Here is a 14460-nt window from a genome sequence, read left to right as displayed (position 1 = left end):
CACCAGTTTTCACAGCTATTGCAGTTTAGCACCATCTGCAAATGCCACTTATGCACTGGGTACTCCCTCCTTCAGACTGTTAATGGGGAAGTTAAATTAAACCAGACCTACTACCAGTCTCTGCCGCAGGCAGCCCACTCCTCAATACACTGCAGTTTATCATAACCCTTTCTTTATTTAGAGTCTGTGACCAATGCGCAATTATACATGGTAGTTTTCCTACCTAAGCCAATTTAAAATCACAACAGTTTCATAAGACACTACTGAATGCTTTACTAAAATCAAGCACATGGCAGCTACAGGGTTCTCATGCTCTAATTTTGTAATTCAAACAAAAAAAACAATAAAGTTTTATTAGCAACATTTATTATTAATAGATCTTGTTTGCCCCACTTCCCCCACCCCTCAATTCTGGCACTATGAACACAGCCAATGTGGTTCCAAACCCACCAAAATTGTCCATGACCTGGACAGAAAACCCTTTGCAGTGGTGGACACCTTGGAGCACAGAGAGCAAGGGATATGCATTTAACTGTCAAGTATGAAAAAAGGAAACTTGCCTCAGGTAAATAATGTGACTGCAAAAAGCCTAAACATGTTGCCCCAACTCAGAGGTGTCAGAAGGCGTAGCCAGGGTACTATCAATGTCCAAGAGCAACAGACTCCTTCAGATTTTCCTCCACCTAGCCTAGATTGACAAGGGCAGAACTCATACAAAGTCTGTCACTGCTGGTTAAAACAGATTCCTTATTGCTGCTATTTGCTATTATAGGTACCAGCACTGGGCTCGGCTCTTTAAAAGAGACATTGAAATGTTCAAAACAATATAGGAGATTTAGACAGGTTCAGCAGTTGGCAAGAAGCTGGCATGCTGTACAATACGGTGAATCTGGAAGGACTTTTTACTATAGGATATTGTATCTCATGTAACCTCATAAAAGGGGTCTTGAGCATGGGAGAGGGTATCCAGTGTGCATGCCAGCAGCTGTGTAGAGGCAGCAAAGGGATGTTCATATGTATTGTGCCATAAGCTCATCGAATTGACACAGTTTTAGTGGGGAAATTTGTAAGAAAACATCATGAGATCCATGAACCCGCAGAAACTGGTATATTGTGAAGACTTCACTTGCAGCACGTATGGCAAGGGAAGGACACGAGAGCTGGGCGTGGGAGCCACCCTATGCGTCCACACGAAGAATAATCATCTGAGGCCACCTGCCATGCAACATAAATCCTTCCATTCTGTTCATATGTACTGAAGCGCCATATGCTATGGTACTGTATGCACCAAGACATGGCATGGGAAGACTTTATTCCCACTCACTGCTCTAACAAGGAATAGAGCAATATACTAATGATTCTATGTTACACTTATACAGGATATTTCATACATTATAAGTATGAGCAATGCACCGGATCATTACACCGTACACTACAACTGCGTCGGAAGAGGAGGTAATGTTGACCAAGAATGCCAGGGCAACCACCTGTTCTTATGAAGGTACTGGTGATGTCCATGAAGAGCAGATAGGGCCTTGGTTTTTAAACACTTGTTTAAAAGATCCAACATGCAGTAAATTGCATGGAAGTTAATGAATCCATCTGGGAAAGCTGAAGCACCGAGTCAGACCTGCTGGGATTTGAATTTACGGTTCAAGGGATTGCAGGGGTTTCAGACCTGTTGCTGAGACCACATTATCATGCTTGTCACACAACAGTAAACAAATTCTGATATTCTATGACTCTACGATACATAAAATCACAGGAGACTGGAGGCCCACATGGAGAGTCTCCTCCTCTCTGTGTGCAGGATAGTACAATCCACTACTGGGGCCCATCTCCTGCCCTGCAGAGGCCTCGCCCTAGATAAAGAGGGTATGGGCAGGGGCCAATGATGGAGCTGGCAAACCAAGCATCATCCTCCCCTAAAAGCCCTGTGGAAAAGGTGGCAGCGTGAAATGAAACTGGGAGCTGAATTTTCACTTCCTTGCCCCCTCCATGCTGCAGAAATCCAGGGTGCAGCACTTGCTGTGGAAACCCCTGTCACACTGTCAGAGAACCACAGAACCAGGGCAGAGGAATGGAGGCCCCTCGCTATTGGTGATTGGTTCCAAAGGATTTGGGGGCAGAACCACTGCCACACAGAACACGCCTCCCCCCCATGGAACAGTTCAGGGTGGATTCTGCAGGGGGACTGTCAGGAGGTTTTCTGCCCTCCCTCCCCACACATATGCCTGCAGATTGGCATCTCTGCAGTAGGGGCGGTCCACGGGCCATAGCTACGAACGGCCAGTGCTGTGACCTGACTGGCTGAACACCCAGCACAGGCCCAGTCAACTATGCTTCCTGATCCCAGCATGTGAACTGGAACTGATCAAGGGGCATCAAAGAGTTCCTACATAAGAATCACCACAGCATCTTGTCATACCTGTACAGCAGGTGCCAAAATGAGCAAGAGTCTCTTGGCCCGATCCTGGATTCCACAGTATTTGTATTATTTGGAAAAAAGAAAAGGAGTACTTGTGGCACCTTAGAGACTCACAAATTTATTTGAGCATAATGCATCTGATGAAGTGAGCTGTAGCTCACGAAAGCTTATGCTCAAATAAATTGGTTAGTCTCCAAGGTGCCACAAGTTCTCCTTTTCTTTTTGCGGACACAGACTAACAGGGCTGCTACTCTGAAACCTGTATTATTTGGGTATCTCCTCCAGACATGAAGTCACATACAGTGGCACCCCAAAATGATTCCCATACACCCAGCATTAGCCATCTGTCAAAAATCCATGCCATCATCTGAACCATTTGTGGGGAGGGATAGCTCAGTGATTTGAGCATTGGCCTGCTAAACCCAGGGTTGTGAGCTCAATCCTTAAGGGGGCCATTTAGGAATCTGGGGCAAAAATTGGGGATTGGTCCTGCTTTGAGCAGGGGGTTGGACTAGATGACTTCCTGAGGTCCCTTCCAACCCTGATATTCTATGACCAAAGTTGTATTTTCCACAGTAAGACATCTACACTCCAGCTTCTTTCCTCTTGCTAAACTCACAGGGCTGTTATATGCTGAAGAGAATTTCATTTTCTTTATAGAATATGTATATTTAAAAAGTATTCACTGTGCATTTTAGCCTCATACTGTGGGCAGACATTCCAGAAGTCTGCCAAGGCCCTGCTGCATTGAAAGCTTTGATGGACAGATTTCTTTATAAACTAAAATAATTAGGGCTGTTGATTAATCGCAGTTAAGTCATGCGATTAACTCAAAAAAAATCAATCACAATTAATCGCACTGTTAAACAATAGACTACCAATTGAAATTTATTAAATATTTTGGATGTTTTTCTAAATTTTTAAATATATTGATTTCTATTACAACACAGAATACAAAGTGTACATTGCTCACTTTATATTATTTTTATTACAAATATTTTCATTGTAAAATGATAAACAAAAGAAATAGTATTTTTAGTTCACCTCTACAAGTACTGTAGTGCAATCTCTTTATTTGGAGAGTGTAGCTTCCAAATGTAGATTTTTTTGCCCAGTAACTGCACTCAAAAACAAAACAATGTAAAACTTTAGCGCCTACAAGTCCACTCAGTCCTACTTCTTGGTCAGCCAATCGCAAAGACAAACACGTTTGTTTACATTTATAGGAGGTACTGCTGCCTGCTTCTTATTTACAGTGTCACCTGAAAGTGAGAACAGGTGTTTGCATGGCACTGTTGTAGCCAGTGTCACAAGATATTTATAGGCCAGATGCGCTAAAGATTCATGTGCCCCTTCAAGCTTCGACCGCCATTCCATGGGACATGCGTCCATGCTGATGATGCATTATTTTTTTTAAATGAATGTTCATTAAAATTGTGACTGAACTCCTTGGGGGAGAACTGTACGTCTCCTGTTCTGCTTTACCTGCATTCTGCCATATAGTTCATGTTCTAGCAGTCTTGGGTGATGACCCAGCACATATTGTTTGTTTTAAGAACATTTTCACAGCAGATTTGACAAAACGTAAAGAAGGTACCAACGTGAGATTTCTAAAGATAACTACAGCACTTGACCCAAGGTTTAAGAATCTGAAGTGCCTTCCAAAAATCTGAGAGGGGCGAGGTGTGGAGCATGCTTTCAGAAATGTTAAAAGAGCAACACTCTGATGCAGAAACTACAGAACCTGAACCACCAAAAAAGAAAATCAACCTTCTACTGGTGGCATCTGACTCAGATGATGAAAATGAACATGCGTCGGTCCGCTCTGCTTTGGATTGTTATTGAGCAGAACCCATCATCAGCATTGGACGCATGTCCTCTGGAATGGCGGTTGAAGCATGAAGGGACCCATGAATCTTCAGCACATCTGGCACGTAAATATCTTGTGACGCTGGCTACAACAGTGCCATGCAAACACCTATTCTCACTTTCAGGTGACATTGTAAACAAGAATCAGGCAGCATTGTCTCCTGCAAATTGTAACCAAACTTCTTTGTCTGAGCAATTGGCTGAACAAGAAGTAGGACTGAGTGGACTTGCAGGCGCTAAAGTTTTACATTGTTTTGTTTTTGAATGCAGTTATTTTTTGTATATAATTCTACATTTATAAGTGCAACTTTCATTATAAAAGGATTGCCCTACAGCACTTGTATGAAGTGAATTGAAAAATACTATTTTTTGTTTTTTACAGTGGATATTTGTAATAAAAAATGAAGTGAGCACTGTACACTTTTTATTCTGTGTTATAATTGAAATCAATATATTTGAAAATGTAGAAAACATCCAAAAATATTTAAATAAATGGTATTCTATTATTAACAGTGTGATTAATAGTGATTAATTTTTTTAATTGCTTGACAGCCCTAAAATAATCTGAACTATATTGCCTTTTGCACTGTCCATTTCTAACCACATCACTTCCTCTCTTCTTACCCCACTATCACCGGGATTTAAAGCTGTGCCTTAGAGCTTCAGAGTGACAAGATGCCTTAAGTCGATTTGTCAGCACAGTCTTGACTGGGCTCTACAGAGAAGTCTGCTGTAATTTTTTCTAGCAAAAAGAGCCCCCCGGGCTCCTATGAAAAGTTCACTTCCTCCAATCTGCTTGTGAACGGCTACGACTGGGGAAGCAGCCAGTGCTACTAATGGACCTATTCCCTTTATGATTGTCCACATAATATCAGCCCAGCAGCCACCAAGAAACAAAAGGCAAATATCTTGAGAGGGCTGCAGCTTGCTGCACAGCAGGGATGGAGCCAGCTCTCTGCCATCGTCATGGCCAATGTTCCACAATCAGTGTAAGATGTGAAGCTCATCTATATTTTTTTTTAAATCCCAAGTCCCATCAAGCAACAGAGAAGTTTTTCAGGATCTCCCAGGAGCCATAAGAAAGGCCACACTGGGTCAGACCGAAGTGTCCTGTCTTCTGACAGTGGCCAGGGCCAGGTGCTTCAGAGGGGATGAACAGAACAGGGAATCATCAAGAGATCTATCCCCTGTCGCTCATTCCCAGCTTCTGGCAAACAGAGGCTCTCCCTGCCCATCCTGGTTCATAACCATTGATGGACCTATCCTCCATGAACTTATCTAGGTCTTTTTTGAACCCTGTTATAGTCTTGGCCTTCACAACATCCTCTGGCAAGGAGTTCCACAGGTTGACTGCACTGTGTGAAGAAATACTTCCTTTTGTTTGTTTTAAATGTACTGCCTATTAATTTCATTTGGCAACTCCTAGTTCTTGTGTTATGAGGAGGAGTAAATAACACTTCCTTATTTACTTTCTCCAGTCCAGTCATGATTTTATAGACCTCTATCATATCCCCCGCAGTCGTCTTTTCCAAGCTGAAAATTCCCAGTTTTATTAATCTTTCCTCATAAGTCTATCATATTAAAAGGTAACAGGGATGGGCAATATACACCCAAATTCTATAGCATGGACCAAGTACCAGGGCCGGCTTCAGTGTTTTTGTGGCTCCAGGCGGCAAAAAAAAAAAAAAAAAAACCTTGCCGCCGAACACAGAGGCAGAGTGATGGTGCAGCCGCCGAATTGCCGCTGGTGACCGAAGAACAGTAGCGTCCCCGCCGCTGAATTGCCGCCGAGCACAAAATATGCTGTGATGGAGTGGCCACCGAAGGCAGATTGCTGCCCCAGAGCCCGACGTCCTGCCGCTCCTTTACATTTGCCGCCCCAGGCACCTGCTTGGTTCGCTGGTGCCTGGAGCTGGCCCTGCCAAGTACCATGAAAAGAAAACCTTTCAAAGGGTAAATGTAATGGCCTGAGACATTCCAATAAATGGAGATATTTGGTAGGTTTGGCTTTTCACAGGATGGCATTTTTATTACAGGGGGAATTGAAGATCACCTCACTGGGAAAGCTACCACCAGCCGTGTGGTCAGATGTGCAGATAAGAACATAAGAATGGCCATACGGGGTCAGACCAAAGGTCCATCCAGCCCAGTGTCCTGTCTACCGACAGTGGCCAATGCCAGGTGCCCCAGAGGGAGTTAACAGGTAATGATCAAGTAATCTCTCTCCTGCCATCCATCTCCACCCTCTGACAAACAGAGGCTAAGGACACCATTCCTTGCCCATCCTGGCTAATAGCCATTAATGGACTTAACCTCCATGAATGTATCCAGTTCTCTTTTAAACCCTGTTATAGCCCTAGCCTTCACAACCTCCTCAGGCAAGGAGTTCCATAGGTTGACTGTGCGCTGTGTGAAGAAGAACTTCCTTTTATTTGTTTTAAACCTGCTGCCCATTAATTTCATTGGGTGGCCCCTCGTTCTTAGATTATGGGAACAAGTAAATAACTTTTCCTTATTCACTTTTTCCACACCACTCATGATTTGCACCACTACAGACTAGGGACCGAATGGCTCGGCAGCAGTTTTGCAGAAAAGGACCTAGGGGTTACAGTGGACGAGAAGTTGGATATGAGTCAACAGTGTGCCCTTGTTGCCAAGAAGGCCAATGGCATTTTGGGATGTATAAGTAGGGGCATTGCCAGCAGATCGAGGGACGTGATCGTTTCCCTCTATTCGACATTGGAGTACTGTGTCCAGTTTTGGGCCCCACACTACAAGAAGGATGTGGAAAAACTGGAAAGAGTCCAGCAGAGGGCAACAAAAATGATTAGGGGACTGGAACACATGACTTCTGAGGAGAGGCTGAGGGAACTGGGGATGTTTAGTCTTCAGAAGAGAAGAATGAGGGGGGATTTGATAGCTGCTTTCAACTACCTGGAAGGGGTTTCCAAAGAGGATGGATCTAGACTGTTCTCTGTGGTAGCAGATGACAGAACAAGGAGTAATGGTCTCAAGTTGCAGTGGGGGAGGTTTCGGTTGGATATTAGGAAAAACTTTTTCACTAGGAGGGTGGTGAAACACTGGAATGTGTTACCTAGGGAGGTGGTGGAATCTCCTTCCCTAGAAGTTTTTAAGGTCAGACTTCACAAAGCCCTGGCTGGGATGATTTAGTCGGGGATCGGTCCTGCTTTGAGCAGGGTGTTGGACTAGATGACCTCCTGAGGTCCCTTCCAACCCTGATATTCTATGATTCTATGATTTTATAGACTCCTATCATATCCCCCCTTAGTCTCCTCTTTTCCAAGATGAAAAGTCCTAGCCTCTTTAATCTCTCCTCATATGGGACCCGTTCCAAACCCCTAATCATTTTAGATGCCCTTTTCTGAACCTTTTCTAATGCCAGTATATCCTTTTTGAGATGAGGGGACCACATCTGTACGCAGTATTCAAGATGTGGGCATACCATGGATTTATATAAGGGCAATAAGATATTCTCCATCTTATTCTCTGTCCCTTTTTTAATGATTCCTAACATCCCGTTTGCTTTTTTGACTGCCGCTGTACACTGCATGGACGTCTTCAGAGAACTATCCATGATGATTCCAAGATCTTTCTCCTGATTAGTTGTAGCTAAATTAGCCCCCCATCATATTGTATGTATAGTTGGGGTTATTTTTTCCCAATGTGCATTACTTTACATTTATCCACATTAAATTTCATTTGCCATTTTGTTGCCCATTCACTTAGTTTTGTGAGATCTTTTCAAAGTTCTTCACAGTCTGCTTTGGTCTTAACTATCTTGAGCAGTTTAGTATCATCTGCAAACTTTGCCACTGTTTACCCCTTTCTCCAGATCATTTATGAATAAGTTGAATAGGATTAGTCCTAGGGCTGACCCTTGGGGAACACCACTAGTTACCCCTCTCCATTCTGAAAATTTACCATGTATTCCTACCCTTTGTTCCCTGTCTTTTAACCAGTTCTCAAGCCATGAAAGGATCTTCCCTCTTATCCCATGACAACTTAATTTACGTAAGAGCCTTTGGTGAGGGACCTTGTCAAAGGCTTTCTGGAAATCTAAGTACACTATATCCACTGGATCCCCCTTGTCCACATGGTTGTTTACCCCGCTCCAAAAAAAGATCTCTAATAGGTTAGTAAGACATGATCTCCCTTTTCAGAAACCATGCTGACTTTTGCGCAATAATTTATGTTCTTCTATGTGTCTGACAATTTTATTCTTTACTATTGTTTCAACTAATTTGATGTTAGACTTACCCGTCTGTAATTGCCAGGATCACCTCTAGAGCCCTCCTTAAATATTGGCATTACAGTAGCTATCTTCCAGTCATTGGGTACAGTAGCTGATTTAAAGGACAGGTTACAAACTATAGTTAATAGTTCCGCAATTTCACTTTTGAGTTCTTTCAGAACTCTTGGGTGAATGACATCCGGTCCCGGTGACTTGTTACTGTTAAGTTTCTCAGTTCCCAAACCTCCTCTCGTGACACTTCTATCTGTGACGATTCCTCAGATTTGTCACCTACAAAAGATGGCTCAGGTTTGGGAATCTCCCTAACATCCCCAGCCGTGAAGACTGAAGCAAAGAATTTATTTAGTTTCTCCGCGATGACTTTATCGTCTTTAAGTGCTCCTTTTGTATCTCGATCGTCTATGCTTGCATGATGCAAACCAAACCAGACAAACGCAAAGTATTTGCCATTTACAAGGATTGAAAGGATCCACTCTGATGACTAGCTCATTAAAACATTAAACCCCTGCCTCGGTGGGGTGGGCATTTGGCACAGGGCATATTGAGCAATACCAATTGATGATGCCAGCAGAGCTGGGGAATATGCCCTGGGTAGAACCTTCACAGATGAATTAACTCTTTGAAGGTTGTTCATTTGAAAACAGTTATATGACACTTGAGAGAACTGCATGGTACAATCTTATGTGCTGGCATGTCAGACATTTAGGAGTGAACTTTCTGTTTTGCACAGTATAAGCAAATATTTATCATATATTAGACATTTTTCAAATATTTGCCATATGGCTATAGGTACTGTGTGTGTCAGCATTTCTAGAATGCAGAGGTACAATGTAGTTTCTACTGAAAAATGTTCCTACTCTAAGTAGCCATTAGTTACATTCCCTACAGAAAGGAAAGGAGGACTTGTGGCACCTTAGAGACTAACACATTTATTTGAGCATAAGCATCCGATGAAGTGAGCTGTAGCTCACAAAAGCTTATGCTCAAATAAATTGGTTAGTCTCTAAGGTGCCACAAGTCCTCCTTTTCTTTTTGTGGATACAGACTAACACGGCTGCTACTCTGAAACCATTCCCTACAGAAGGATTGTTGAGAGAGACACATTATTTCTATTAGCTTAATGTACCCTTACTAAAAGCAGTGTGAACTGCACTGTTCATTAGTCCTTGAGGTACTCACTCACACATACATTAACCAAAGGGACAGTACAAGATTTTGCCATACAGGGCGTTTCTGAGGAACACAAAAAGTTATGTCATTATATATGTAAAGTTCATATACCAAATGTGATTTCCTGATTGCAAATCAATGCCATTAATTACTTGAGGTTTGTTTGTGTGTCCCCATGAGTGATTTTTTTTGACAGGCCTCCCGCTAGGCAGATAGTTCCTTACACCTCATGTCATTTGCTATTTAAACCCACTGGAAAGCCAGAATAAAACTAAAAATAAATAAGCAGTATTCTCCACTGGAGCTTGCAGGTCAGCCGAAGATAAAGGGAGCAAAGAAACCAGCATCACATTCTCTCCCAGCCCACACAAACAAGACTGATTGTCTTGTCAGTTTAGTTTGCTTTGCAGAGATAATACTGTGTGTGTCTGGAAAAACAATGAGGCGTCTAAAATATTTGCACGTTCAAGCACTACTCGCCTAGTGAATTTCACCAGGAGGAAAGAGAGGAGGCAAATGCAAACACCTGCAATACTGAGTCTCATTATGCCCCCCCCCCCAACACACACACACCCTGCCCTCTGCAAATGCCCCAATTTCTTCTATGCTGATATTGTAATGCAGTTAGCCCAACGTTTAGACTGCACACCCCATGCATCACATTGCATTTGCGTTAGCATTTCGTTTAGCAAGGCATTGTTTTCTTCCCAGCACGGCCAGAATCTTCTCGGGGACTTATTTTTATCTCCCCCCCGCCATAACTTGTCTAGACGGAGGTTATCACTCACCTGACTTTAGCTGCTACAGAAGACATAGCATCATTCCTCAGAGTCTTCCTTTTGGATACAGCTGTGCCCATATTCGCTGGGAGAAAAGCTCTGGAGGCAACATTCATTGCACAAAACCTCCGCCCATAACGCTGAGGGGAAACAGCGGTAACAAAGAGACGGCACGAAGTCCCGCAGCGTGCCCCGATCCGCTGCTTTATTCCTCCCGCCGCGGAGCCATGTGCACTAGGACCCCAGGCTGGCATTCAAGGGGCCAAGCCCTGCCCTGGCGCAGGATCTGCACTGCCTCCTGCCACTCATCTCCTGGCAGCCTGGAGGAGCCGCACACTAGACCCGGCTCTCGCTAGTCAGACGCTTCCGCAAACCCGCGGCCTGGCTCCCCGCCGGCTGCCTGCGCAGGGACGGCTGCCGGGAGCTGGGTAATGGGAGGTTCAAGGGCGCTCCCTCTATATGCCGTGTAGGCTCCCCCCCTGCACGCCCCCCGCGCTGACATCACGGCCGGCACGGGAAGGAGGGGAGACGGGGGCTCGTCTCCAGGGGAAGGGGCGCCCCGCGGCGCGAGAGGGAAGCTGGAAAAGCGGCGCGGGCAGTGCACCTGCCGCGACCCCGGCCGCCGCGCGTGTCACTTGGCGGCGCGTGCTCCGGGCGCCTGGGGCCGCGCGCCTGCCCAGGAGCCCTCGCTCCTCGGCCGGGACTCCGCGGGCTGCCGTGGACGGGGCGCTGGGCCTCGAAGCTGGGACGTGGCAATGGGTGGCTGGAGCAGGGGTTTCAATCAGCCCATTAGAAAGCCGGGGCCAGGTGTGAAATCTGCCCCCAGCTCTCGCCCTGTGTTTCTCTCTGTGTGCAGGGCCTTTGAAAGGGGTGAGAGCCCTGCCTGCTTCCCCCCAGGAGCAGGCTTGGGGTGTTCCACTCATCCCTTATCTTTAAACAGCCCCCTTTTTAAAGTCCTGCTGAAGTCATCCCCAAGTCAACGTGGCCTGCGGAGCGGGGCAGGCGGTCTGGCTGCTGCCTGGGGCCAGGGCTCCATCGCCAGCCTTTTCCCAACCTGCAGGTCCCAGTCGGAGTGGGCCATCCAGCTCCACACTCAGTCCTGAGAGCCAGCCCTCGGCCTTGAGGAGAAGGGGGTGAGGGAGCTACAGACGGAGCACAAGGTGTTTTCACAAACAAGCCCACTGAAACACCGTTAATAGTCTAACCTATCCTGCTGCCCCTTCCTGCAGTTGCACCTATTCAGTCCCACTGGGGAATTCACCTTCGCCCGGTGACTGTCACAGTCGCAAGCTGCACCTGCCCCATGCCAGCCTCCAACCACCTTACTCCTGATGCTCTCTAAGGGTATGTCTGCTCTGCAAGGGATGATGTGATCTAACAGTAGTACTGGAGATGTGGTGGCTTAGCAACCACAGTACACAGGCAGGGCCTCCAGCAGGTCGTACTCTCATTGCTAGCCTGAAGTCCATGTTGCCAAGTCTATCTACACTACTTTTGTGTGTAGATGTGTGTGCCTGCACTAGTCGCACCACCACTTCCAGTGAAGTGAAGTGCAGTTGCAAACAAAGGCGTGTTCTTACCTGGGGTTAGCTTTCGGCTGTGACCTGAGCTGCTAATTCAGATTTAAAAATGGAGTTTTGTGTCTTCATTACTATTTTAACTCAAGTTAGCTTCTTTTTTTTCTTTTTCTTTTTTGCAGTGTAGACATACCACAAGGGCCTGGCCTTGCAAAGCATTCGGTGCTCTCAACTCCCATTAAGTCCAATGACAGCTAAGGGCTCCCAGCAGCTCAAGGGGAAGTGTGTGAGGCTTTCCTGGACAAGGGGCTGAGCTAATGGTGGCTTCCTCACAGCCACCCTTCGGCTGTTCCATGCCCCCTCCCACCTCAGCTATTCCCCCAGCACTCCCTTATACCGCGACACACACAGGGTCCTGTGTGTGTGAGACAGTGTAGGGATACCGATGCCAGGGAGCACTTCTGGCCCCACAGTAGCATAAAGGGATCTCAGCTGGGCACAGAATCTTCCCGAGTTGAACTCTTTGTTGTATTAGGGGCAGAGAGAGACACACTCAGACCCTAAGAAGGGAACCACCACTTCACAAGAATGGCTCCCAGATCCTCCAACCTCCTGAGTCACCTTCCCTGCCTCTTTTCATGCAGGGCCCTAACTGCCAACCAGTTACCTCTGTAAACACATTAGCCTATCACTGCTCAAAACCAGGAGCTGCCATAAGGTCTCGGAGTGCTGGTGGAGAGTTTTCAGTATGAAGTTATTGTAAAAGTGGCATGTAGACCCAAATTATTATATTTAGGAAGGGTCTGTCTGGCCCCCAAGTTCTGCACCATATCCCAATATCTATGTGTCTAATAATCACTGCTTTGGCTGTGTCTTTGGTCTGGTTGTGTGTTCCTCAGTCAGTCCTCACTCCCAAATTCTGCCAATTATCCTTGCGCAGCAAGCCTCGTTTAAATAGCAGAGATGGGCCCAAACCAAATCCCTGGGTGCAAATGTCACAGCTTAGCCTCATCCACACGAAACAGAAATAAATCGATGTGTCCATTAACTGTATAAGAATGAAAAGGTGAAATCCATGCAGAGAAATTCTAATTGCCATCCAGACTTCTAACCCAGGACCTCCTGCTCTCTGTGCCCCCCAGGCCACACCCTTCACGCACCTACAAGATAAGCTCCTTGGGGTATGCACATTTTTCTGTAATTTGCATTATTATGACACAATCACAAAGAAAAGAACACATGCTCACTGTTAAAAACATCACCTGTTTATCTGGCCACAAAAAGGCAAATCATTTTCCATTCCTGCCTGAAATTCTTCATACAAATTAACGGCAGTTTCTCCATGCAACTAATCTGATTCTCCATTCACTCCCACTGGTTTTACACTTGTGAAACTCTGCTGGTGTTAATGGAGTTTCTCTCTCTTTAATCCACTGTAAGTGTGAGGAACATCAGGCTCAATGGTGGGAAACCACTTCAGCATTTTTCTCCTGCAAAATGGCCGTGTTTGTTGCAAAAACTGCAAAATTTCTCTACAAAATCAATAATTATTGCCATAAAAATATTTATTTCACTTGAAGGAAATGGCAACCCTTTACCCTCGGCTGTAATTCATGAATTTTCAGAAAAATATCAGCTTCTGCACATGAATTTACCCACAGGCAGTAATGGCTTCAAGTCTTGGGGGTGTAAATAAATCGATATTATGCCCTTCTGCAGCATATTTCTATGAGCTAGTTCAGTAGCAGTCACTTACATAGTAGGGAAGAATATTTCCCTCCATTGCAGGAATTTCTGGGTGAAATCCCATGGCCTCCAGCAGGTCAGATTAAATTATCAGAAAAATTCCTTCTGGCCTTAAGTTCTATGAATCTTTATATCATCTACATTTCTGAAGGGCTCTTTACAAACATTAACATCTGTCGTTAATTCTCACACCCTCAAGCTGTGATGCATGGGTAAATTTTGTTATCTCCATCTAACAGACAAAAATGGGCTTGATTTGACAACATGCTGGGCACTCACAAAACCAATTGTAGCCAATTTAACTATCCACTAGGTGTCACTGTTTTAGTTAAGCTTTTGTCAGCGTTTCAGCCCATTTGTGTAGCATTTGCATCTCTCTGATCTGGCCCCTGAAAGGCTGGTGAGATTTACTCGTGGGGACATTCTGTGCCAAAAATATTAAAATTCTGCCCACAATATTTTAAAATTTTGCAAAATTCTGCAAATTTTATTTGTCAAAATAACACTACATAATCATGCCCGTTTCAGTTATTTTGGTAATTTATTTCAAAATACCTGTCAGCAAGTATGTCTGTAACAATACAAACACACACAAAAATTCCCCCAAGAGTAGAGAGTTAAAAACAACCCTATGACAACCCAGACCTGTTTCTCTGCCTCCTTCCCCCCCAGAGCCCA

The 14460-nt window shown here is 44.9% G+C and overlaps 1 protein-coding gene across 2 annotated transcripts in view; it reads right to left on the bottom strand.

Annotated features, from left to right (window-relative positions):
- NSMF (NMDA receptor synaptonuclear signaling and neuronal migration factor) overlaps nucleotides 1-11151 on the bottom strand; it is an 81849-nt gene extending 70698 nt beyond the window's left edge. Inside the window, exon 1 of one of the 2 annotated variants that reach the window (XM_037880005.2) lies at nucleotides 10529-11151. In XM_037880005.2, coding sequence (XP_037735933.1) covers nucleotides 10529-10773 — 245 coding nt within the window. In that variant the 5' untranslated portion in view covers nucleotides 10774-11151. The remainder of the gene's footprint in view (nucleotides 1-10528) is intronic. The other variant, XM_007067661.4, reaches the window with a different exon arrangement.
- Nucleotides 11152-14460: the final 3309 nt, after the last annotated feature.

This window comes from Chelonia mydas, chromosome 16 (assembly GCF_015237465.2).
Source record: "Chelonia mydas isolate rCheMyd1 chromosome 16, rCheMyd1.pri.v2, whole genome shotgun sequence".
NCBI lineage: Eukaryota > Metazoa > Chordata > Testudines > Cheloniidae > Chelonia > Chelonia mydas.
The sequence above is the reverse complement of the archived record's forward strand: the minus strand, read 5'-3'. Positions and strand labels throughout refer to the sequence as shown.